At 38.8% G+C, this 23,284-nt stretch overlaps 1 protein-coding gene across 3 annotated transcripts in view; it reads left to right on the top strand.

The window, feature by feature from the left end:
• The first annotated feature begins 5,781 nt into the window (after window positions 1-5,781).
• LOC131223462 (protein IQ-DOMAIN 31-like) overlaps window positions 5,782-23,284 on the top strand; it is a 35,972-nt gene continuing 18,469 nt past the window's right edge. The window contains exons 1-3 of one of the 3 annotated variants that reach the window (XM_058218889.1): window positions 5,782-6,046; window positions 6,866-6,983; window positions 11,719-12,003. In XM_058218889.1, the coding sequence (XP_058074872.1) occupies window positions 6,894-6,983; window positions 11,719-12,003 (375 nt within the window). In that variant the 5' untranslated portion in view covers window positions 5,782-6,046; window positions 6,866-6,893. Of the gene's footprint in view, window positions 6,047-6,734; window positions 6,752-6,846; window positions 6,984-11,718; window positions 12,004-23,284 lie in introns of those variants that run through there. The other 2 variants (XM_058218888.1, XM_058218890.1) reach the window with 2 other exon arrangements.

Below are 23,284 nucleotides of genomic sequence, written 5' to 3'. Positions count from 1 at the left end.
CACGCACGCGGGCACTCTCGCGCAGGGTGAGGGCGTGGGCATTGAGGTAGTGTGGCTGTAGTGGCGCTAGATGGCGCACTTCGCACGTGCGCATCGTGTCGCAGAGTGGTCGCTCCCTTGCGACCTTACGCGAACCGGCGCGAGACGGTGAGACTTCGGTGCGATCGCGGTGCGATGGGTCTGGTCAGAGCCTTAGGGCGGTGTGGATCTGAAATGTTGGAAATGAGCCTGGGTTTTATAGGTGACTGAGAACAGTTGGATCTTAAATTCGAAATGTCCAGCCGTTTCTTAAACGGATGACTACCTTAAAAGCCACAACGGTCCGAAAACCGACGGGCCAGGATGATCCAACGGTCAGATCTACAGATCTAATGACTAGAAACGTCTGAGATTAATAGACAACAGCCAGAAACATTTTTCAAACGTTCTGGACCATTGAATACCATACAGCAACGGGTTTAAACCTGAGGCCTATATAAATTGGACCATTCCAGTCGGATTTCATCATCTCAACACATCATCTCTCCCATCAAATCAGATACAGTCCATAGCTTCATTTTAGAATACTGTTATCATCTCCGTCGTCTAAGTCTGCCAGAATAAATCTACTGCGTTAAATTGTTTCATAGTGGACCTATCGTGATTGCTGCACGCTGGATCCAGATAAGGCTTGTCTTATCCTGGAAGCAATTCGCCTGTAACCCATCAGCAGTTGATAAAGGGGGCGAATCACGCTTTAAGGACAGTGTATTTTATACGTGATTCAGCCTAGTGATAATCTTTATTATCATTATTATTTTTTCGGTGTATCCAAAAGAAACTTTTCTAACATGGTAACACCACATATTTACTAAGGCACAACAATATGTCCACCCATGACACAGTCACTGTGATATGCGATTGAGATCATCATTGTCGTATTCACGTGTCCAATGGATTGGGCTCACCTTGTTTTTTCTCTAGTCACGAGTCCAACATGAGTCCAACAATTGGATTCGTGCATTGAGTTTTTAAAATGCTTGTGATCTAATGATCGATCTATCGTTGTCAGGGACTTATGATTAGTGACTTAGATTATGATGGTCAAGTCATGAAGCTCACCTTTGTATGTTGTGAAATGATTTTATTTTTTTAATGTTTTTAGTTGTTGGATTTTATTTTTTTATTTTTTTTAAAACTTTGTTTTAATTGCTTATCTTACTTTATCATGTTTGGTGGACAGCCACTGCCCATGATTTATCAGTGGCACTCATTTCGTTTGATGTGGCATGCGGAAAAGAGTGGGCAATCATATTAGTAGAGGAATATAGTTTGTTTAGTTGCATGAATGGATGTGGTGCGTGCACTTTTTGTGCACGGAGTTATAGACTATCATACTGATAGTTGAGCACTATAACTCTACCCCCTCATGCATAAATCATATTCTTTAAAGAATAAGAAGCATAGCATGGAGAGTGATTGGACATCCAAGCCTCCCCTCCTCTCTTCACGCATGCTCACAGGAGAGAAATGATAGGAAAGTGAGAGAAAGAGAAGGGATATTTTTTTTTTCTCCATCACTTAGAGTTATTTTATTGAGTTGATCTCAACCACTGGTTCAGGATCTCAGCCCGGAAGTCGGATCCAGGTTTCTTGATACTCATATTTCGTGAAGCACATGTAAAAATTTATTTTCGTTGAAATAAAATGGCATTGACAATTTCTTCTTTTGCTGCATCGATGTAAGATATTAAATATAAGTAAAGAGACTTTCCCAGTCTTTGATTACTAATTTCTATATTTTCTTAAACCTTTAAGTCCGTTCATTTGGACTATATATTTTGAAGAGCATGTTCTCAATAACTTATGTTTCAAAATTTATTTAAATCAAGCTTCTAGACTAATAGATTTGATTGATTTAATTTCCCTCATGGTCAATGGTTAAAATTGAATCCTATGTTAATTAGGGACATTTAGAAGGGTTGGATTTTTTTATATAGTGAATGGATGGCATAGATGCAAGTTTTTAATGATGGATTATATCATTTTAATTATTTTATTTTATTTGAGAAATTAAAGGTCATAATTGATTTGGTTGCTAAACAATTTCACCGTTCAACTCCGTCATAGTGGTAGACTGAGTGAAAGATACCTAGTTTCAACACTGAGGTCTTGGTATCGATCCCTAGTGGGGGTAGCTAACAGTGAAGTGTGATGTGACAGTGGGGTGTACTAACAAGCTAACTAAAAAAAAAACTCCGTCATTGTAATTTTTCCCTGTATTAAGAATTTGATGTTCTTACATCGTCAATGTATTTTATGCCTTTTCATTTGTTCAATCATCTCTATTCATCAAAGAGGTCACATGATCATCCATTGGAAGGAAGGTATCTTAGGAAAGTGCTCGATGAGATAGAAAGGGGACATTTTAATTGCCTTCATGGGTCTATTTGCTCAAGTGGTTGGAAGTAGGGCCGTACACGAACCGAGCTAGCTCGGTTAGCTCGCTCGACTCAACTCAAAAAAGGTCGATTCAAAATTGAGTTTGAGCCGAGTCGAGCTGATTTTTTTAGTTCGAAAAAATTTCGAATCGAGTTTGAGCTTGCCCGAGCTCGGCTCGACTCGACTCGGATTGAACCCAACTCGAATTGAACCAGTTCGGTGACTCGGTTACTTTGATATTGATGTTGCTCACCAAGTGTTTGATGAAATGACTCAACGAAGTATGGTTGGTGGCAAGGAAAGTACATATATGAAACAAATACCATTTTTTTTTCTTGATTTTTATATTGCTTAGAAGGTGTTTGATGAAATACTTGTAAAATCATTACTGTTGTTTTACATATAGTGAGATTTTGAAGGTGCAGTCCATGTGTTTGTAAAAATGCTGCACAGGCGAACTCGGCTGGAACTCGGTTGGAACTCACCTGAACTGCTGACTGAACCGAGCCAAGCTGGCCAGTCAGGCTCGTGGACCGAGCCGAGCCGAGTTCGAGTTGAGGTCAGCAAGTGACTGAGCCAAGCCAGCTCGACTTGGTTCGACTCGTGTACACCTCTAGTTGGAAGGATGTGGATGCCCCTCTCCGTTAGTAAAGGTCTCTCTACTTCTAGACTAAAATTGCTGGCTAGACTGAGTATTTTAATCCTTTAATCTCTGGGCTCTTTTTCCTAGAATTGGACAGTTTCCATTACATTTTAATAATCACTGGACTGAATATTTTAATTAGAGAGTTGTTTCGGGTATCCCACATCCATGTGGCTCGTAATCTAAAGTCTAAACAACAGGCTGGGCCATTGAAGAAGGCACTTATGGTAATGGCTCCTGTCCCAGTGTAATACATTCAAATATTGTATTCTAGCATACCTCCTTCCTTTACATTGGTAGGAAGGTGTACTGGTTTGTACTTCCACTTGCACATTTACACAGAGCACATGTGCGACATCCAAGGGGTGTGCAAGGTGGGCCCCGCTGTGAGGTTGATCCAGCACAATATATTTATTTATATTTTTTCATTTTTTTCAAAGAGGGATCGCAGAATCTACTGATCCAGCTGGCCAAATTTTTACCTGTGAAGTATGAACTATGGTCTTTCGCTGAGGGTGGTAGAGTTGGTAGAAGACAGTACTGTAGCGTGTGTGAGTTATGAGGGTGCTATCCTGGTTGTAAAGTTCGCCAAGTACCAAAAAGTGTGAACGGTTGTTAGTTATTCTTCCAGCTGCCCATCCAGTAACCGGGTCAATGCGATTTTGCTTATGGTCTCTTTAAGAGCAACCACCTTATTCACCGATCGTCAGATGTCCTACACGCTGGGTACCTTGAGCAGGGCCCCTTGTACCCTAAGGGCCCGTTTGGCCAGCTGTATTAGGTGAGTTTAAGGTGGATGAAATGGTAAAAGTAACAATAAATGCATGTGTAAGGTATTGTCCCTGGAATGGGTGTATCCCATGTTTTCCAATACCATGTTTGGAATGTATACAATTAAAAGTAAATTCCAAGATTTCCTTTTAAATTACACTTGAAAATTCATCGTTATAGGATTTGGAAATCCCATCTCACACTTTCCAACACAAGGCTCATTTTCCAAAGCCTATAAAATTAATTTTAATCCTATCCCACATTCCTAAACATGCCATTCCCAATCCCGAGGTGAGATTAACAATGCAATCCCATTTAATACAACTTAATACCACGCCAAATAGGCCCAGGGTCATGCAGGTGGATTTTTATTGAGATCTATCATGTCCATCAAGCACACTTTCTCATTTTAACATTGGAATAACAAATCATGACCTTCCATGACTTGGGTAGGTTACACCCCAAGAAAAAGTTGGGATGGGATGCGTGCTATAAGTTGTGTAAGGCCTACTTGTTTTAGTATGCAATTTAATCCATTCTTCTGGCGTGCCTTGTCGAGATGAATGAATTATCCAATAATCATAGTACTTTGAAACTTAGGTGGGCCATAGTACATAAATTTAGAGGCTTTCAGGTATAAATTTATAACGTGGTTCACTTGAGTGTTGAATCAGCCTTCTTTTCGGGATCAGGAAGCTGAACAAAATGTGATGCACGTGATGGACAAAGCAGATTTTATGGACTTTATGTTAATTTTCCCAGGGTAGAGAAAGTGACCATAGTAGGTAAGGAGCTTGAGGTGCTACTTTCCCACTAACAGCCAGTGTTCCAAGTATCAATATCGATACAAGTTTCACTGACTGCGGATACAAAAACAATATTGTTGTTGCTGACGACATTATTGTCACCGATGATATCGTTAGTTCTCGGAAATGTGGAACACATGGATAAAATGGTGAATTTTTTTTAACAAAGCTTCAAGAAATGCTAAAATACAAATATTTACATATTTAACAATCAAATAATAGCAAAAAAATACATATTTTCATCTTTATAAATCAAATAATAAGTTTCTCTCTAATGGGAACTAAAAGCATGCACTGTTGACTCATGAAGTCATGTGGAAATTTGTGGATCCATCCATCCATCTAATAATCTATTCATGTATTTGCATAGATAGATAAGAACCTTTGCCTCGGTGGTTCTTTTTTATTGGCTTGATGAACACGTCGCTTCGGTTACATACATTAGGGCTATTTGTCGTTTGTAGCTTCATTTTCTCTCAAGAGATGCGTACGATTCAACACTATTACTTAAGGAATGACATGCATCATCAGTGATAAATGATCACTAATACCTTTCGACGTGAGCATGATTTTGTCATTATTAGGTGCATGATTTTGACATTATTAGGCACATGATACCAACATGTGACAGTTCCTTATTGGTTCATGAGGGTGTACCAAAAATGAGTGTAAACAACTTGGAATTTATACGTTTGAAAATATTAGGGATACATTGACAATATAAGAGACGCCTAAAATTTACACCGTCGAAAAAATCAATGATACATCAATATATTAATACATTAGGAATACTTAGCAATATATATTTAGTGTTCTTAGGATTAAATAATACTTACAATGTAGATTCAATAATTTCATCAGAAAGGCACAGCAAAATCACCTCTTAAGAAATTCTCCTCAAAAAATTTTCATGAGATTTTCAAATTTGAAGGTTTTTCTTGAGTTACCATGGAAAATCTGGCCAAAAAAAAGAAGAGTAAATTAATCACGAATTTTAAAATTTAAACAACAAATTCTTGGAAGTCGTACTTTTTTCGTTAATATCGCGATAAAATGCGATATTTTAAACAATATCGTGATAATTTCCAATCCTCGGAGATATTCGTCACACTGCGAGTTTTAGCAGAAATATTCGAGAAGAACGCAACGGAAGGAAGAGAGAGAGAGAGAGCTGTTCATCTGCTGTATTCTTCTGATTCCTTCCCATCCTACATTTCCTTGCTTCCACCTGAAAGTCTGAATCCCCCCTCTCACATTCCTTGTACTCTCTCTCTCTCTCTCTCCCTCCCTCTCCGTCTCCCCCTCCCCCCCTCTTCAGCTCTCTCAAATATGGTAGTTTCACTCTTCCCGTGTTTTGGTGCTAAGGATTGGCGGATTTAATGTTCCAAATTACCACATTTATCTGGTAGGTTTCAGGTCTGCAAGTTTTATGCTCAATCTACTTCGATATCTCTCCTCTTGCATTTTTTTCTTTTTCTTTTTCTTTTTGGCAGTGCATTTGAGATTTTGATGGACCGTAACCTTTCTCTTTGTCTGATCTTGGCTGATAGATTTTACTCTGTGATTTCTTTATAGATTTTTGGTTTGATTAATCTGTCTGTCTGTCCGTCTCTCTCTCTCTCTCTCCTTTTCTCCATCTCTCTTGCTGGGTTAGGATTTTTGGTGGGACTTGGTTGATTGGGAGTGTGCGGAGAAGATGTCTCGCTAGGGTTAAGGTTGTGGTCATTTTGGATGCAATTTATATTTTCTGGTTACGGTTTCTATTTCATTCCGCCATTTGAAAAATTTCCACGAACGATCGAATGGGCCAAATGGTTACAATGCAATGTTGGTGTCAATCTATATAGCCTTTGAGTCCTCAGTGGCGGGTTTTCATTGAGTATATGAAGAACGTGGGAAATAGGTTGCTAAGGTGATCATAGTATTGCCATCAATTATGGAGATTTTTTGTCTTTTGTTAAGTGGGCTAAAGAGACTACTACATTGGTTTTAGGTCTACGATGGTTTTTGCTGAAGGGCCATGTGGTGTTGGGTTTTTGACTTGGATTATATAGCCCCATTATTATGTATTCGTGAATTTTGTTGTATATTGGTTGCATTTCATTCAATGGTGAGATTTCTATCATCTGTTATCACATTGGTTTTGTTGCTTCGGGGATTGTGTTTACATCTATTTTTTAACTTCACTGGCCTGGATTCATGCAGTGTCTGAATTTGGGTTCAGGAGGTTGTGATCTTTGCTTTCCTGAAAAATGGGGAAATCTCCAGGGAAATGGATAAAGACATTGCTTTTTGGGAAGAAGGGATCTAGATCTAGTGCATCGAAAGGAAGACAAACTTTGGTAAACTGTTTTCAGCCTTGGCATTGCAGTTGGTTGTCCTTTTCTAATTTCATACACCCCTCCACCCATGCATTACCATGCTTTATGTTTGGATCTTTATTGGTTGTTCTGTGGTTTGAGCTTGAGGTTTACCAAATGAATATGACGAGTTTTAACTCCAAAGATCTATCCATTGGATCGTTCCAAAAAAAAGGACTATCCATTGGTAGATCCATGCTTAATTGTTTCTTTTTTAAATGTTATTTTTCTCCAGCTGTCAAAAATAATCTAGAGTTAGATGCTTTTGGTTGGACTATTTCTATAGGATCAGTGTGGTTTTTCAGACAAATTATGTAAATTTTCTAATGATTCTGCATAACATGTATTCTGTTAGTTAATTTGTCTTTTCCTCAATTGTGTTGTCTTGCCAGGTTTATTGGGCAATGAGTCCAACTGAAAGAACAAATCAATCATTTGCTAAAAGGATTTTGCTAGGTGTGGGTTTAGTGGCTTCCTGATTTGTATTGTTGATTGTGGGTGGAATGAGTCTTGGTGTGAAATGTTGAAGAAGCTGCACCCATCTTACATTTTTTAATGTTCAATTATACTATGCATTGATATATTGTTTGATGGCTAATTATATTTAAGTCCCATCTCAACTACAGTCAACTTGGTAATTTCATTGTGAACAAGGTATTCCGTAATGGTAATGGTGGGCCTAGCCGAAAACTGTTACGTGTAACAGCTGTTACGCCCCCTTTAAAAGAAAAAAATCCAAAAAACGTTGAAAAAAATCTGAAATATTGAGAGGATTTCAAATATGTAGTATTTTGTGGTTTTGAAAAATCTCACTAATGCACATCCCTAAGTATTTGACATCCATGTCCCAAGTAATTTTAAGGAAAAATTGAAATTCGGATAGATAATATTGTCGATTTGGGGGGCCACTCAAATGCCTCCAAATCAGCTGAAATTCATGTAATCTATGGCGCTCATCCCTTATGTATATCCCCAAGGATTTGGCATCATTCCCTCAAGTAATTATAAGAAAACATTTAAATTAAATTCTGATGAATGCCATCATCGATTTGGGAGACCACTCGAATGCCCCCCAATTTGATCTAAAATCCATGCAATCTATGATACTCATCCCACTAATGCATATTCGTAAGCATTTAACATCATTTCCCCTAAGAAACTATAAGAGAAAATTGAAGTTCAATTTGGTGAATAGTGTTACCGATTTGGGGGAGCACTTGAATGCTCCCAAATTGGCTCCAAATTCATGCAATTTATGGCAACATCTCCCTAGTTCATATCCCTAACTATTTGACACTATTATATTCAAGCAATATGAGAAAAAAAATTCAAATGACATTTATTGGACAATGAAGAATGAAAAATATCCAGTGATCCTATTTTTTTAAAAGGATAATAAGTCAATTTTATTAGAGGGTTCTTGACAAAAATCAAGACAACAAATAATACAAAAGAAATCACATCCCAAGTGGACACTCTGCATTACAACCCAAGCATGGATGAAGCATCAGAAACATTAACATATTTAATCCCAGATACCCATTCTATGATGTCCTTCTTAGATTTGCACGCTACTTATTCCCACAAACTCTTTTTTTATTTTTTTATTTTTTATTTTTTTTATTTTAAGGAAGCATCACCTATTGCATTCCCCCCAAATATTCCAAAGCACTGCAATCATGACAAATCGCCCAAGTTGCTAACCTGTCCTTAGCAAGTAAGACACTGTATTATCTTCTTCAGAGAGTGGAAACCCTTCTCCCTTCAATCTCCTGAATGCCTTCAAGCCATGAACCAATCTCTACCTCACAAGACCCCAAAACCTCCTCTTTCCACTTGTTGATTTTGGCTTTCAACATTCTCAACTTTTTGGCAAAGCCTAAACCCCCACATAAACTTTAAGCTTGAAAGAACTCCACCAATCTTTGATGAGCCCTGAAAAACCCTCCACCTCAACTAAGCAAGCTCAAACCAAAACAGTCTAGGCCCCCAATTCTTAGACTGTCTCGAGCAAAATATGGCAATGTTTGTAGACCGGCTTAGGCAAATCTCTTTGATTAACCAAAGGAAACACGTTGATCCATTTAGGTGAGACAAAAAATCTGTCTTAACTTAGACACGTTGGGGCTCTCCTGACCACCAGACCAAAGGAAATTTCACTGCCCCCATTGGAAGATCGACCAAATTGTGCGATGCCACCCACTCCGAAATTTTTTTCATACTTCATGTGATTCTGCTTTCGAGCCATGTAAGTTAAGCTTCCACCATCCACATGGTAGGCATTGCCACCAATTGATTATATAATCCTCGGTTCTTTAGCACCTCACTATTTTCTACCAATGATCAATCTCAAATTAAGCCTTTAGCATAGATTCCTCAGATCTGATTATAACCCATTTAGGGTCTGTTTGGTGGTTGTGGAGAGTAAATATGGTGATGTGAGACAAAAGTCATGTGGTAATAGTGACATCAATTTCACCATCCAAGTCTATTGAGAAGGCAACTATCTCAATGCGAAAAAGTCTACGGGGATGTTTGGATCCAAGAAAAATTTGGAATTAGTAAACAAAGACTGAAAAAAAGAAAAAGAAAAAAGAAAACAAACAAATTCCAAGGTTTTTTATTTTTATTTTTATTTTTTTATGTACAAAATTTGAAACCAGTTTGGCAAGCATGATTCGCTAATCTGGAACATTTTTGAACTGTTTGGAAAACAGTTTGCTATTCTGGAATTGAATTTAAATATCCAAACTGTCTGATTTCCACAAAATCTACCATTTAAGATACAGGTGCACTCTATTTGTTGCTTTATGATCCATCCAAAGTGGAGCACAGCATTTGGATGGTTTAATTGTGGTGAACAGTCAATATGTGAAACACCAACATAATTATCACACCCTCATCATCATCAACAACAACAACAACAACAACATCGTCATCATCAACATTGTCATCATCCTTATCATCATCATCATTGCCGTCATCTTCATTGTCATTGTCAATAACAAAAACTTAATGTTATCATTATAATCTTTTCTTCCTCTATCCGGCTGCTGACCCTATGGCTATATGCTGTATGTTTGCTAGTTTGAGAATAAGGATGGAGGCATACCTGAATCTGGTTGTGGGCTGGTCTTTGATGCACGATCTCTGCTACTCAAAGGATGGCAGTGGTGTTAGGGTTTAGGGAAGGGAGAGGGCCAATGGTGTAATTGGTTTGAAAAAAAAAAAAAACGCTTTCTGTGTTTAATATTTCATTGAAATGTGATAGTTTTAGGTCAAAACATTAACTAAGGTTTTTTTCACTTCCCATTTGTTCACTAAACACTGTTAATTAACAGAAAATTTTCTGTTTTTCTATGTTTTTAACTTGACTGGTCGTCCTTGGATCCAAACAACCCCTGTGATTTGCTAATTTTTATCTTCTTCGTAATGTTCTGCCTTGAATTGAACTATGACAAAATAGATCCTATGGTCCATACAGACTGATGCATGCCACTCCAATCAAGCAGCACATATATTTATATAAACTACTTTTGTAATGGTGGGTTTAACTCTCCACCCCTTTCATTGAAGAAATCTTTTTATCATTAAATATCTAATTATTTTTCCTTCCTAATCTCACAAGTCCTGACAAAGTTAAAGGAAGCATTTTCCATTAGATTCACCATAAGAGTTTTCAATTACCAGGATCTAATATAATATTCAAACGAAAAGAAGAACGACAACAATCTAATATGAGCTTATAACTTTTGTCATTATGTGTACATTCGCATGCTTTCTTTTTCAGAAACAGGAGTTATTGCCATTGAAGAAATCTTTTTATCATTAAATATCTGATTAATTTTCCTTCCTAATCTCACAAGTCCTGACAACGTTAAAGGAAGCATTTTCGATTAGATTCACATTAAAGGTTTTCAATTACCAGGATCTAATATAATTTTCAAACGAAAAGAGGAATGACAACAATCTAATGTGAGATTATAACTTTTGTCATTATATGTACATTTGCATGCCTTCTTTTTCAGAAACAGGAATCATTGCCATTGAAGAAATCTTTTTATCATTAAATATCTGACTATTTTTCCTTCCTAATCTCACAAGTCCTGACAAAGTTAAAGGAAGCATTTTCCATTAGATTCACCATAAAAGTTTTCAATTACCAGGATCTAATATAATATTCAAACGAAAAGAAGAACGACAACAATCTAATATGAGATTATAACTTTTGTCATTATGTGTACATTTGCACGCTTTCTGTTTCAGAAACCAGAGGATTGCACTTTGGCAATAACTGGAAGGTATATGTAAGGGACGCTTGAACCACATCTGATTTTTTTGGCAAAACAGATTTTTAATCATTTCAGAAAGATATGAAACATGCTGATAATGATATAAATATTTGTTTGCGTGACTGTTTCCAGCTGACAGTGTTAATTTTTGTTGCCTATCAGGCAATAATTTGAGTGATAATATTTGTTTGTTCTTTCTTCTTCCTATAATTGTTGTGGTCATGCTTTTTTTTTTTAAAAATTATTTTTTATTTTTACTTTTACATTGCGCTCTCTCTCTCTCTCCATTTGTTGAAACTTGTTCTTCTGCTCCTGTTGGATTACAGTACATTTTTGTCCTCCCAGTTTGGTTTTGATCCTGGCTTCAACGATGTTCTGATTTATAATACTTAAGTTTCGATCTTTTTGTCCATTCTCATGTGAAGAAAGCAACAAATGAGAAAGATGTAAAGATTACTGGAAAGGCACCACTTGCTGAGATTGTTGTGGAATCTCCCTTGACTTCATACCCAGTACCTGCTAGCACTGAGAGAAATGGAGAGAAATCAGATCTAGTTCCTGCTAGCTCTGAGAGAAACGGAGGGTTATTGCCCGAAAATCAAGATGCAGAAAATCAAAGAATTGTGGGATCTGACATATCAAATGATTTAGAGAATTCCAAGAAAGAGCAAGCTGCTATAAAAGCACAGGCGGCTGTTAGAGGCTATCTGGTAAATTCTCCCTCTTGGTATTAATTTTGCATTATGATAAATTTTGTAACTTGTTTTTTGTTATTTTTACCCACTTCTTTTGTGCTTTCCTTTTTCTGATTCTGTAAGGCTGTTAGAGGCTATCTGGTAAATTCTCCCTCTTGGTATTAATTTTGCATTATGATAAATTTTGTAACTTGTTTTTTGTTATTTTTACCCACTTCTTTTGTGCTTTCCTTTTTCTGATTCTATTATCACATTGCTCTGTACTCTATTGGCCAGTTAGGCGATTATTTTTATTTATCTTTTGGGTTCTCAGCATGGTTTGTTTCTTTTGGCTTCATATTTCTTTTTTAATGTTTCTTCTTGACTGAGGTATGTATGGATTCAAAACTTGGTTTTGGAGTGCATCGTACTGGTTTGAAATTGGGTTGTATGGGTTTTTGTCCTGTACGAGCTGTAAACTAATACTCACACAATAATTATTTTAAAGTGAAATTATTAAAAATCAGTAAAAATTAAGGAAAAATAAAAGATTGAAAAAAAACCCAGAAAATAGGGAAAATTAGAAATGTAATATGACAGAAAGGAAAAGAACTAGAACAAAAACATAAGTAAAAAAAAAAGAAAAAAAAACATTTTACTGATTTTTTGAATGGTAATGTCAATTTATTGAAACCAACCAAAGAGAGAACAAGCAGAACAAAAGAAAAAGGAAGGGAAGGATGGTTAGATGTATACTACATTCAGAAGCATTATCCTCCTGTTTTGTAAATGGTCGATCATAAGAACTTTGTCATTAACAGCTAACCAACCAAACAAAACCACCCTAGGAGGACCGGGGAAGTGCCAAACTGGAGTGATGTGGGACATGTGACCATCCACCAGGACCACCACTCCTTGAAGGGACTGCTAGAAGTTTCTGATTGAAAACCTTCTCAGGAGGTTGACCTCCATCACCACTAATATGTGTAATGAAAAGAAAGGAATATTGACCAAATGAGCTCATCCAACCTCATAAAATCTGCCATCTTTTCATCCATTGGGTTCCTTCGAAAGTGAGGGGACCATACCACCATATTTCCACCTGACTATAACATCTATTTGATTGTCACCTCCTTGTCGATGGAAATACAATAGGGTTTATGAAAACAGGGCAAAGTGTTTTGTCTTCATGAAGATGATAAAAAAATATCACAAATCCATGGATTTGCGAACCTACCTTGTTTGTACAACAAAAGAAAGGGTTATAATAGCAAGAAAATAAAAATGCTTTTTTCCTTATAAATATCCAAAAGGGCCCCCCTTTTTTTTTTGGTAGGTTTGGATCATAAATTTGGAGAAACAATCACGTTTTCTTCAAAACAGACAGTGAAGTAGTCCCCCTAGATCACGTTTTCTCCTTAGATCACGTTTTCTTTTCTATCCAAGCCTTTGCCGGAACTAGTTTCCAATCATTGCCCTATCTTGTTGGATCTTGAAGCAGAAAGTTGAGGCCCAAAATCTTTCAGGTTTGAATTGGGTTGGCTTGATGTGGAAGGCTTATCTAGTTTGGTAAAGGATTGGTGGAGTTCGTTCCAAATGGAGGGCTTTGTGGGATTTAGATTGACCCAGAAACTCAACTTGTTGACTAGGAAGCTAATATCTTGGAGTAGGGAGATTTAGATTGAGCTAGAAACTCAACTTGTTGACAAGGAAGCTAATATCTTGGAGTAGGGAAATGCTGGGAACTTGGGAGGGTGGAATTAATGATATTTAGTCATATTGTGGCCCCTTAATCTAACTGTGGAGGAAAGGGAGCTCACGAAGGAAGAAATGGAGGCCAAAGTGTGGTTAAACTAGGACTATGCATCCTGCGTTAAAGAGGAATAAATTAAGCGAAGGCAATGGTCGAGGGCCACTTGGCTAAAGGAGGGGGACAAAAACACAAAGTTCTTCTAGAGTATCGCTGGGGCATTGTTGTGGACGGAAGGAGAATTTACAAGGAGGAGGAATGCGACTCTTCGTTGGATGACCTCGACTTATAGATGCATTTCCGAAGATGAGGATGTCTCCCTCGAGGCCCCCTTTATGGAAGAGGAGGTTAAAGTGACAGTTGAGTTTTTGGGGCGAGATAAGACTCTAGGGCTTGATGGCTTTCTTATGACGTTCTTCCTGGATTTGTGGGGAGTAGTGAAGACGATGTCAAGAGCTTCATGTCAGAGATCCATTTGAGGGGCTGCCTATTGACTGCGTTAGGGGCATCCTTCATCGCTGTTGTTTTGAAGGTGTCCGGGGTGGAGAGCCTCAAGGATTTCAGGCTGATTATAGCTTGATTGGGGGGCTGTACAAAATCCTCACAAAATCATTGGCTACTTGATTTTGGGCAGTCCTGGCTAGTGTTATCTCGAAGAACCAGGGAGCGTTCGTGGCCGGAAGACAGATATTGGACAATATTTTACTTGCTCATGAATGCATTGATTCTCCAGGGGTGGGGGAGTCAGTATATGCAAGCTAGATATAGAAATGGCTTACGACCATGTTAACTAGAAGTTCTTGGACTATTTTGTTAGGGAGATTGAGATGTGGGCTAAAATGGAGGAGGTGGATTGTGGAGTGTGTCGGTTTAGCTAGATTCTCGATCTTGATTAATGGTTGGGATGTGGGCTGAAATGGAGGAGGTGGATGATGAAGTACGTCGGTTTGGCTAGATTCTTGATCTTGGCCCCTAAAAGTATTCTTCAAGCCTTTGTGGGGAATTTGGCAAGGAAATTTGTTATCCCCTCTTTTTGCGTGGTGGTGGTTGAAGCTTTGGCAAGGATGTTGGGGGGGGGGGGTTGTTGGCTCCTTGGAGAAGATGAATTTAGCTCTCCTAGGGGAAACAAGAAAGTCAATTTTTGCATGGCTGGTGGGAAAAAGATAATCTTGACTATCGATAATTTGTAAAGGAGATCCCATACCCTTCCTTCGCAACACGTCTGTTGTGCATGGATGATATGGAATCAACCATCAACCAACCATGTTTTTATTCACTGTGGGTTCATTTGTAAGGTGTGGGACCACTTTTTAGAAGTGTTCTATCTTGCTTGGCCAAAGTGGGAATAGTAGTGTGGAGATTACTCATTTTGGTAGCTTTTTGGATCATTTGGGGAGAACACAGTATGAGGTGTTTCAAGAATAGTTGGTCTTTGTCAGAAGAGTTATAAAGGGAATTAAAATTAAGGTTTTGAATTGGGCTTCTTATGTAAAGTAGGTTAATTATGTTGATCTCTCCTCTTTCTTTGAGTTGTAGAGTTAGGTTGTATTCTTTCGCATGTTCTCACTTGCTACTTAATAAAATTTTATTCTCTCTAAAAAAAAAAACTCTAGCTCCTATATGGAAGTGGGAAGATTTAATGTGGAGGGGAGTCATTGCGGGGAAGTATGACTACATTGAAGGAGGATGGTGGACAAAGGATTCCTCACTGTATAGAGCCTCTGGGCAAAAAACATGTTGGAGGAGGAAATGGAGGAGTTGGTGAGGTTGATTGATGGCCTCCATTGTTGTTCTCCAATGCAAGGTGATTAGGATAGGATAATTTGGTTGAAGGATAAAACGGGTTGTTTCTTGGTACACTCCTTCTTTGAGTTTCTTCGACATCCTTTTAAGGCTGATTCCCGTGTGCACATTGCTTATGCGTGGCAGTACGAGGCTCCCTTAAAAGTTGCGGTTTTGGTCGGTTAGTTGGAAGAAATATGGTTCTCACTGTTCACAACCTCCAAAGGAGAGCTATGGTGCTTCCCAATGTGTTTGTGATGTGTATGGCGGGTGCCATTTCTGTGGACCACCTTTTCCTTCATTGCTCGTTTGTCAGACAAATGGAATAGCTTTCTCATGTCATTTGATTTGAGGTGGGTTATGCCAGCCTTGATGGGTTCTTTGCTCTCTGCTTGGCATGGTGTGAGAATGGGGATGCACAAGAAAGTTGTATGGAGGTTCTTTGCTAGCAATTATGTGGGCAATTTGCAGTGAGAGGAATGGGACATTCTTCAGGAACGAGTCTTCAAAGGTGGAGGTGGAGGTGGTCTACCTCAAAGCTAGGTCCCTAGTTGTGGAGTGGGCCTGTTGTATATTTTCTCCAACGGATTGTAATTTTTCTTTGAGAAAATTATCACTGTAGACGCCACCTTTTATACAGCTTCTTTTCTGAACATTCCAAAACTTACCTTCCCAACTTAGACGTTGCACGTATGGACAGAGCATTTGAGGACGAAAATGCCCCTGTTTTCACTCCCTTTAATGAAAAACCCAAGTGCGCCTTTTCAAAATACATGCCTTTCACTCCCTTGCAACGAAAAACCCACGCACGCACGTTTTTCTTTTCATTTTCCTTGCTAAAATCTCCGTTTATCATCTACATGTTATCATTCTACATTTGCCATTTTCCATCTTGGCTAGGGTTACGTGAAATCCTCCAAATTAGTTGCATCTGCAATCCTTGAAAAGTTTCAAAATATTCCCTCACTCCAAAGCACCCTTCTTCAACTTGCATTTGACCAGTACTACAGTTGTTGGAGGTACAGATCTTTAAAAAAACGCTAGGCTCGTACAATTTCATTGCATGTGAAGTCCAGTCAATTCCATGTTAGGATCGGTGAATTTCATGTCAGGCTCGTACAATTTCATTTGTTAGGCTTAGTCAATTTTATGCGTTGATCGTTCAAATTCATGTGAAACTCGCTCAATTCCATTTGAAGCTCACTCAATTTCATGTTAGGGCGCACTCAATTTCATGCTAGGCTCGCTCAATTTAATGTTCGCCTCGATAAATTTCATGCTAGCTAAGGTCAATTTAATGTTTGCCTCAATAAATTTCATGCTAGGCTTGCTCAATTTAATGTTTGCCTTGATAAATTTCATGCTTGCTCGATTTAATGTTTGCCTCGATAATTTCATGCTAGGCTCGCTCAATTTAATGTTTGCCCAGCTCAATTTCATGCTAGGCTCGCTCAATTTAATGTTTGCCCCAGCTCAATTTCATGTTAGGCTCTCTCAATTTAATGTTTGCCCAGCTCAATTTCATGCTATGCTTGCTCAATTTAATGTTTGCCTTGATAAATTTCATGTTTGCTTCCATGAATTTCATTTTTTTCTCACTCAATTTCATGTTTGCGTTGCTCAATTTCTAGCTTGCCTTGATCAATTTTCAGTTTGTCTCGCTCAATTCCATGTTTGCCTCGCTCATTTTCATGTTTGCCTTGTCGAATTTCATGTTTGTTTGCATAGCTGAATTTCATGTTTGCCTCGCTGAATTTCCAGTTTTCCTTGTTCAATTTCTAGTTTGCCCCGCTTAATTTCTAGTTTGCCCCGCTCAATTTCTAGTTTGTCCCGGTCATTTTCCAGTTTGCCCCGCTGAATTTCAAGTTTCTCTCGCTCTATTTCCAGTTTCCCTCGCTCATTTTCCAGTTTGCCCAGCTGAATTTATAGTTTGCCCCGCTCAATTTTCAGCTTGCCCTGCTCAATTTCTAGTTTGCCCTGCTCAATTTTCTGTTTGCCCTGCTCAATTTTTTAGTTTGCCTTGTTCAATTTCTAGTTTGTCCCGCTAAATTTTCAGTTTGCTCCGCTCAATTTCTAATTTGTCCCGCTGAATTTTTAGTTTGCCCTGCTCAATTTAATGTTTGCCTTACAGAATTTTCATGCTTCCTTCGCTCAATTTCTACTTTGCGTCGCTGAATTTTTTGCTTCCCTCGATCAATTTTCATGTTTACCTTGCTCAATTTTCATGTTTGCCTCGCTCAATTTCATGATAGATAGCGTTGCTGAATTTAACGAGTACCACATGAAATCATTCGTATCTTTGAAGGCCTAATCCATATAAGCTCTGGTTGTTTATTTAAAATTTTAACGCGTTGCTTACTCTTTATTTCCTTAAGCTCTGTATCATCCTCATCTATAATGGAAAGTGAGTTCTCGGTTATCTATTATTTAATTGAGTTTTGTCTTATGGCAAGCTTCCATTGTTTAATGATCTATTGATAATATGTCATTGTATTGGTTTTCAAATAATGGCTACGAGAATTATCTGCTGTTATAGCGGAGAGTTAGCTTGTGAAAACAAGCGATACCGGTACACGGGTGGAAATTTGAAAACTATTACGCCACGTGTTGAGACTATGTACGAGGAGCTTCTATCTAGAATTTACAGGATTATTAAGAGTAGACTAACAGATTATGATATTAGGATGAAAGTATTGTATTCTTGCTCAAACGAATCAATCCCTCCAATCGAAATCGAAGACGACGAAGAGGTGAGAGAGTTCTTGGCAGCACAGTTGGAGCATTCTGATAACTTCATCCCTTTAGTCATTGAGACCGGTGTTCGAGTTGTAGGTGTCACTACAAGTTTCGCTGGCCGGAGATAACGATATAATATCGTTATCGCTGATAACCGGAAATGCAGGGAAAAAGGGGGAAACATGGAGAAAATGGTAGAATTTTTCAGTGAAACTTCAGGACATGCCTAAATACACATTTACATATTCAGGAATGAAAAAATTGTAAAAAAAAATGCATTAAATAATAAGTTTCCATTTAATGGGGGCCAAAAGGCATGCGTTGTCGTAAGAAATTACTCAAATAGTAATCAAAATGAGTTTATATAATACAAATGCAAGCTTACAATAATAAGTTTCCTTCCTGACCTCTGATTTATGGATACTTGTTCGTGGAAGCAGGACTATTAAGATACCTTTCATTTTTAACCATCCAATATATGTCCACCAATCTGTTAGTCAGATGATCACATGATTTTCAATTTTTGTTCACGGTACATCTAAACTGAGAAACATGATTTGGACAGTTTCATTTGGTGTATGCCACGTGTGCAATTTCTGAATGCATGTGTATCAACCATCACGCTTAGTCAAAGTATCAAAGCTTTTGTCTTAATACGTTTCCTCAAGTTAACATTTAGAACGGTCAAAATGAAGTGGGGCCACTTACATAATACTAACCATCTTTTGTTCAGACGATCCAACCATTTATTTAATAACCATTAATTGAGCTGATTGGATTACTCGACCAGTGTCATTTTGACACATGCTGCATCTACAGCGGGATTTAATTTGAATGGTCAGGATAGTTTTACATTAGTGCTACATGTGGTAAGGATGAGTAGCTACAAATTTTTTTAATGGTGCAAAAATAGTATAGGGCTTAAAAGTAATATAAAGCAATCTAAGATGGCCCATCATCATCAGATGGAGCAACCTAACCCTTTTTAAGGGTTCTGAACGAAGATTGGTAAAGAAAACTACAACCCTCCACGTCATTGGGAAAAGTGCCAGATTGGATGGTTATGATCTACTGGTACTGGAGATTTTCCCAAACCACATTTTCCTTTAGTACGGCTCACTCGAGCTTTGGATACCGTTCATTTTTTAAGACGAGTACTAAAATGAAATCACAAAACGGATGGACGGAGAGGATTTCTCACAACCATCACAGTGGGCCCCACCAGAGCTTGCAGCGCAGGAACGGTGGGAAAGGCTTCCGCAGTAAATCCTCGTCCCTGGTCCACGCGCTGCGGAAAGGGATTTGGCTACTCCCCTGCCGTGCTCTGTGGGCCCCACCACGAGGTATGGGTTTCATCCATGTCGTCCATCTATTTTTATAGATAATTTTATGATATGAGCGAAAAAAAAGAGGCATATCCCAATCTCAATTGGACCACATTACAAGAAACAATGTTGAATGAATGTAGACCATTAAAAGCTTTTTGGGACGATAAAAGTTTTGGATCAAGCTGATATCTGTTTTTTCCCTTCATCTGAGTCTTTATAAGCTAATTAACAGATTGGATGTCAAATAAACAGTACAGTGGGCCTTAGGAGGATTTAAGTGGTGGATATCGAATAACTACTATTTTCCCGTGGTGTGGTCCACCTGAGTTTTAGATCTAACTCATTTTTTGGATAAAGCTCTAAAATAATATTTTAAAATTAATGGATAGCATGGATACAACAAATGCATCATTGTGGGGCCCACGGAGCACCGACCTGCACCCGCCGTGGTGGGGTCTTTTGAACCCCGTCAAAGTGATGCAACCAAGTGAGTTGCACCGTCAAAGCTCCCTTGTGGGGTCTACCGTGATTTATGTATTTTATCCACTCCGTCCATCCATTTTAACAGATAATTTTAGGTCTTGGGCCTAAAAACGAAGTATATCCAAACCTTAAGTAGACCACACCATAGGAAACAGTATGAATTGGACATTCACCGTTGAAAATATCTTGGGGCCACAGAAGTTTTGGATCAAACTTCTATTTGTTTTTTCCCTTCATCCATGTCTGTGTTATCTAATGAAAAGGTTGGATGAGAAATAAACATCACTGTGGGCCTTAGAAAAGTTTTAACGGTGGAAGTCATTATTCAAACTATTTCCAATGGTGTGGTCCACTTGATCGTTTGGTATGCTTAAATTTTGGTCTCAACCCCTAAAATAATATGGAAAAACGGATGGACCGCGTGGATAGATCAGATACATTCTCTGTGGGCCCAACAGCGTGTACTCGTACGATAAGAGCGTAATGAGTAACCACGTACGCAATGCCATTCACGTCGCCCGATCCCCAAATTGCGATAAAAACGCCCAAATCCCTCTCCCCTTTCAAAAATTTCAAAATTCCCACCGATTTCTCCGGATTTTCAACCCGAAAATCCCTCTCCCTCATCCCAAATAAAAAAAAACCTCTAATTTCGAACAAGATCTCAGCCCGCTGGCGTAATCGAGACGTTGCAGAGGATATTTGGACGAAAAAAAAGGGAATTTTGGGGTTGAATCTTACCGGAAATGCCGATCTGCACTCAACAGCAGCTGAATTCGCGTCTTCCTTCAAATCCGGGCGAAAAAACGGGTATTTCTTATGTTTTTTGTGATTTTCTCACCGACAACCACCCCTTTTATCGATAAAAGGGGGTTGTTAGCTACAGTTCCCACCCGTGGTTGGTGGGAACAATGAAATATCGGTGCCCTTTTGAAAATACCGATAATATCGGCGAGATTTCGGCAAAACCTGGAAGCGAAACAAAATAATGGGGTTTCGGTGTCGCTGCACCGGCGACACCGATATTATCAGCGATATTTCAATAATATTGCCGATATTTTGAACACTGATTGAGACAATGCAACACATTAATAGGACAACACACGTGGACAGTGTGGCTGAGGAGCATGGCGTGGAATTTGAATACAATCCATGCCCATTACAAGGGGAGTAAGCAACGATCAACTGCCCGAGCCGCCTCAAACATCAAACTTTGTGACTAGCCAAGTCAGCAGGGCACGTGACCTTAACCTTATTTATGAATACATGGCACCGCCTTTAGTAACTACAGCAGATCTGCCATCATCATCCACCACCCGATCTGTACGTGTAAGCGACATTCCGCTTCCAGACCTTCCCGAAACATCAAACTTCATCACTTGTCAAGTTCCCGTGCCGTTCGAAGATGTTGCATTCACTAATGCAGTAATGCTGGAATATACGGATTCGTTGGGTGAACCGATCGATATAGCCGTTGGGCAAACATTTAAGGACAGTAGTTGATGTCAATATGTTTTGAGCCAATTTGCAATTCGCAATAACTTCCAGTGTAGGGTATTGTACTCATCGTCCACGAGATTCACCGTGGTGTGCTTCGAAGATACATGCGAATGGAGGGTTCGTGCATCTCAGGTGAATGATGCGGGGATATTCAAGATATGGAATTATACGTTCAAACGCACATGCGGTATGTCATGGATGAAGAGCGATCATCAGCAAGCAAACAGTAAGTTAGCGTGTGATGTGGTTGTTAGCCACATTGAGCAACGCCTAGGGTTGAGGCCAAGTGATATTATCTTCGCTATGTAAGAGAAATATAATATTCTTATCAGTTATCGAAGGCATGGAAAGCTAAGGAGCTTGCAATAAATCGCGTGATGGGGTCTTATGAAGACTCCTATAATCAACTCCTCTTGTATTTGCATGAGTTGAGGATGGCCAACTCGGGGACGGTGACTGCCGTGGTTGTTAACTCAGAGACTTTTAGGTCAAGAGTTGTTTTGTAGCGCTCGGATAATGCGTTTGAAGTTTTCAAAATTCTATGCGGAGCGTATTGGTCATTGACGGGACACACTTAAAGGGCAAATACAAGGGTATTCTATTCATTGCCATAACCTTAGATGAGGACAATCATATTTTTCCAGTCGCGTTTGGCATCGGGGAATCAGAGAACAACAGCAGTTGGAATTGGTTCCTTAACTACCTTAACTATGCATTAGGGTCTCTTCCGAGTCTTGTGATTATATTTGACCGACGTAAAGGTTTAACGAAAAAGGTTCCCCAAGTCTTCCTACATGCAAATCCATGGCTACTGCGCGTATCATATCTATAGAAACTTAGTGGACACTTTTAAAGACAAGTCGTTGGAGATGTAGTACTGGCAGGCTGTGAAGACATGCAGGAGGGCTGAATTCGAAAAGTTAATGCATGATATCAAAATGGCCAACCTCCTAGTACATGTATGGCTGAGAGAAATCGGGTATAAGAGATGGGCATCTTCACACTTTCCAGGATAAATATTCAACTTGGTCACTACAAACATATCCGAGTGTGTTAATGCCCTCTTCAAAGAAGCATGCGAATACCCTGTTACTAAATTTATAGAGGCGGTAAGATTTAAGATACAAGAATTGTTTTACAAGAGGAGAATCTGCAGCATCATTTGTAGGTCCGTTGACACCATGGGCGGAGGAACTGTTAAAAGATCTTGTATAGAAGGCGCGAGATGTTCGCTGTCATGCAATTTCTCAAGACGAGTATTATGTTGTGGGAGATTATAATGATACAGTCAAGCTCAGTGAGCTTTCGTTTACATGTCGCGAGTTTGATGTGAAGGGATACCCTTGTATGCATGTCCTGTCAGCATGTATAAACTATAATCTTCCTCATTACTTATACTCGATGAATAACATACTTTGTAATTTATATAATGTTTTGTATGATACATGCGTTGTAATTAATTTTGGTTGATGATGAAATTGACTTTCTGAATTACAAGAAATATAGCGTTACACTTAACCATTTCATGCTTGCATCGCTCAATTTCCGGTTTGCCCCGTTCAAATTCCGGTTTGCCCCGCTAAATTTTCTAGTTTGCCCTGCTAAATTTTTAGTTTGCCCCGCTCAATTTCTAGTTTGCCCCGTTGAATTTCAAGTTTCCCTCGCTCAATTTTGAGTTTGCCCTGCTCATTTTCCAGTTTGCCCTGCTCAATTTTGAGTTTGCCCCGCTTAATTTTAA

The sequence above is a fragment of the Magnolia sinica genome, chromosome 13 (genome assembly GCF_029962835.1).
Source record: "Magnolia sinica isolate HGM2019 chromosome 13, MsV1, whole genome shotgun sequence".
Classification (NCBI taxonomy): domain Eukaryota; kingdom Viridiplantae; phylum Streptophyta; class Magnoliopsida; order Magnoliales; family Magnoliaceae; genus Magnolia; species Magnolia sinica.
Note: the sequence above shows the minus strand (reverse complement) of the source record. Positions and strands in the feature narration are given on the sequence as shown.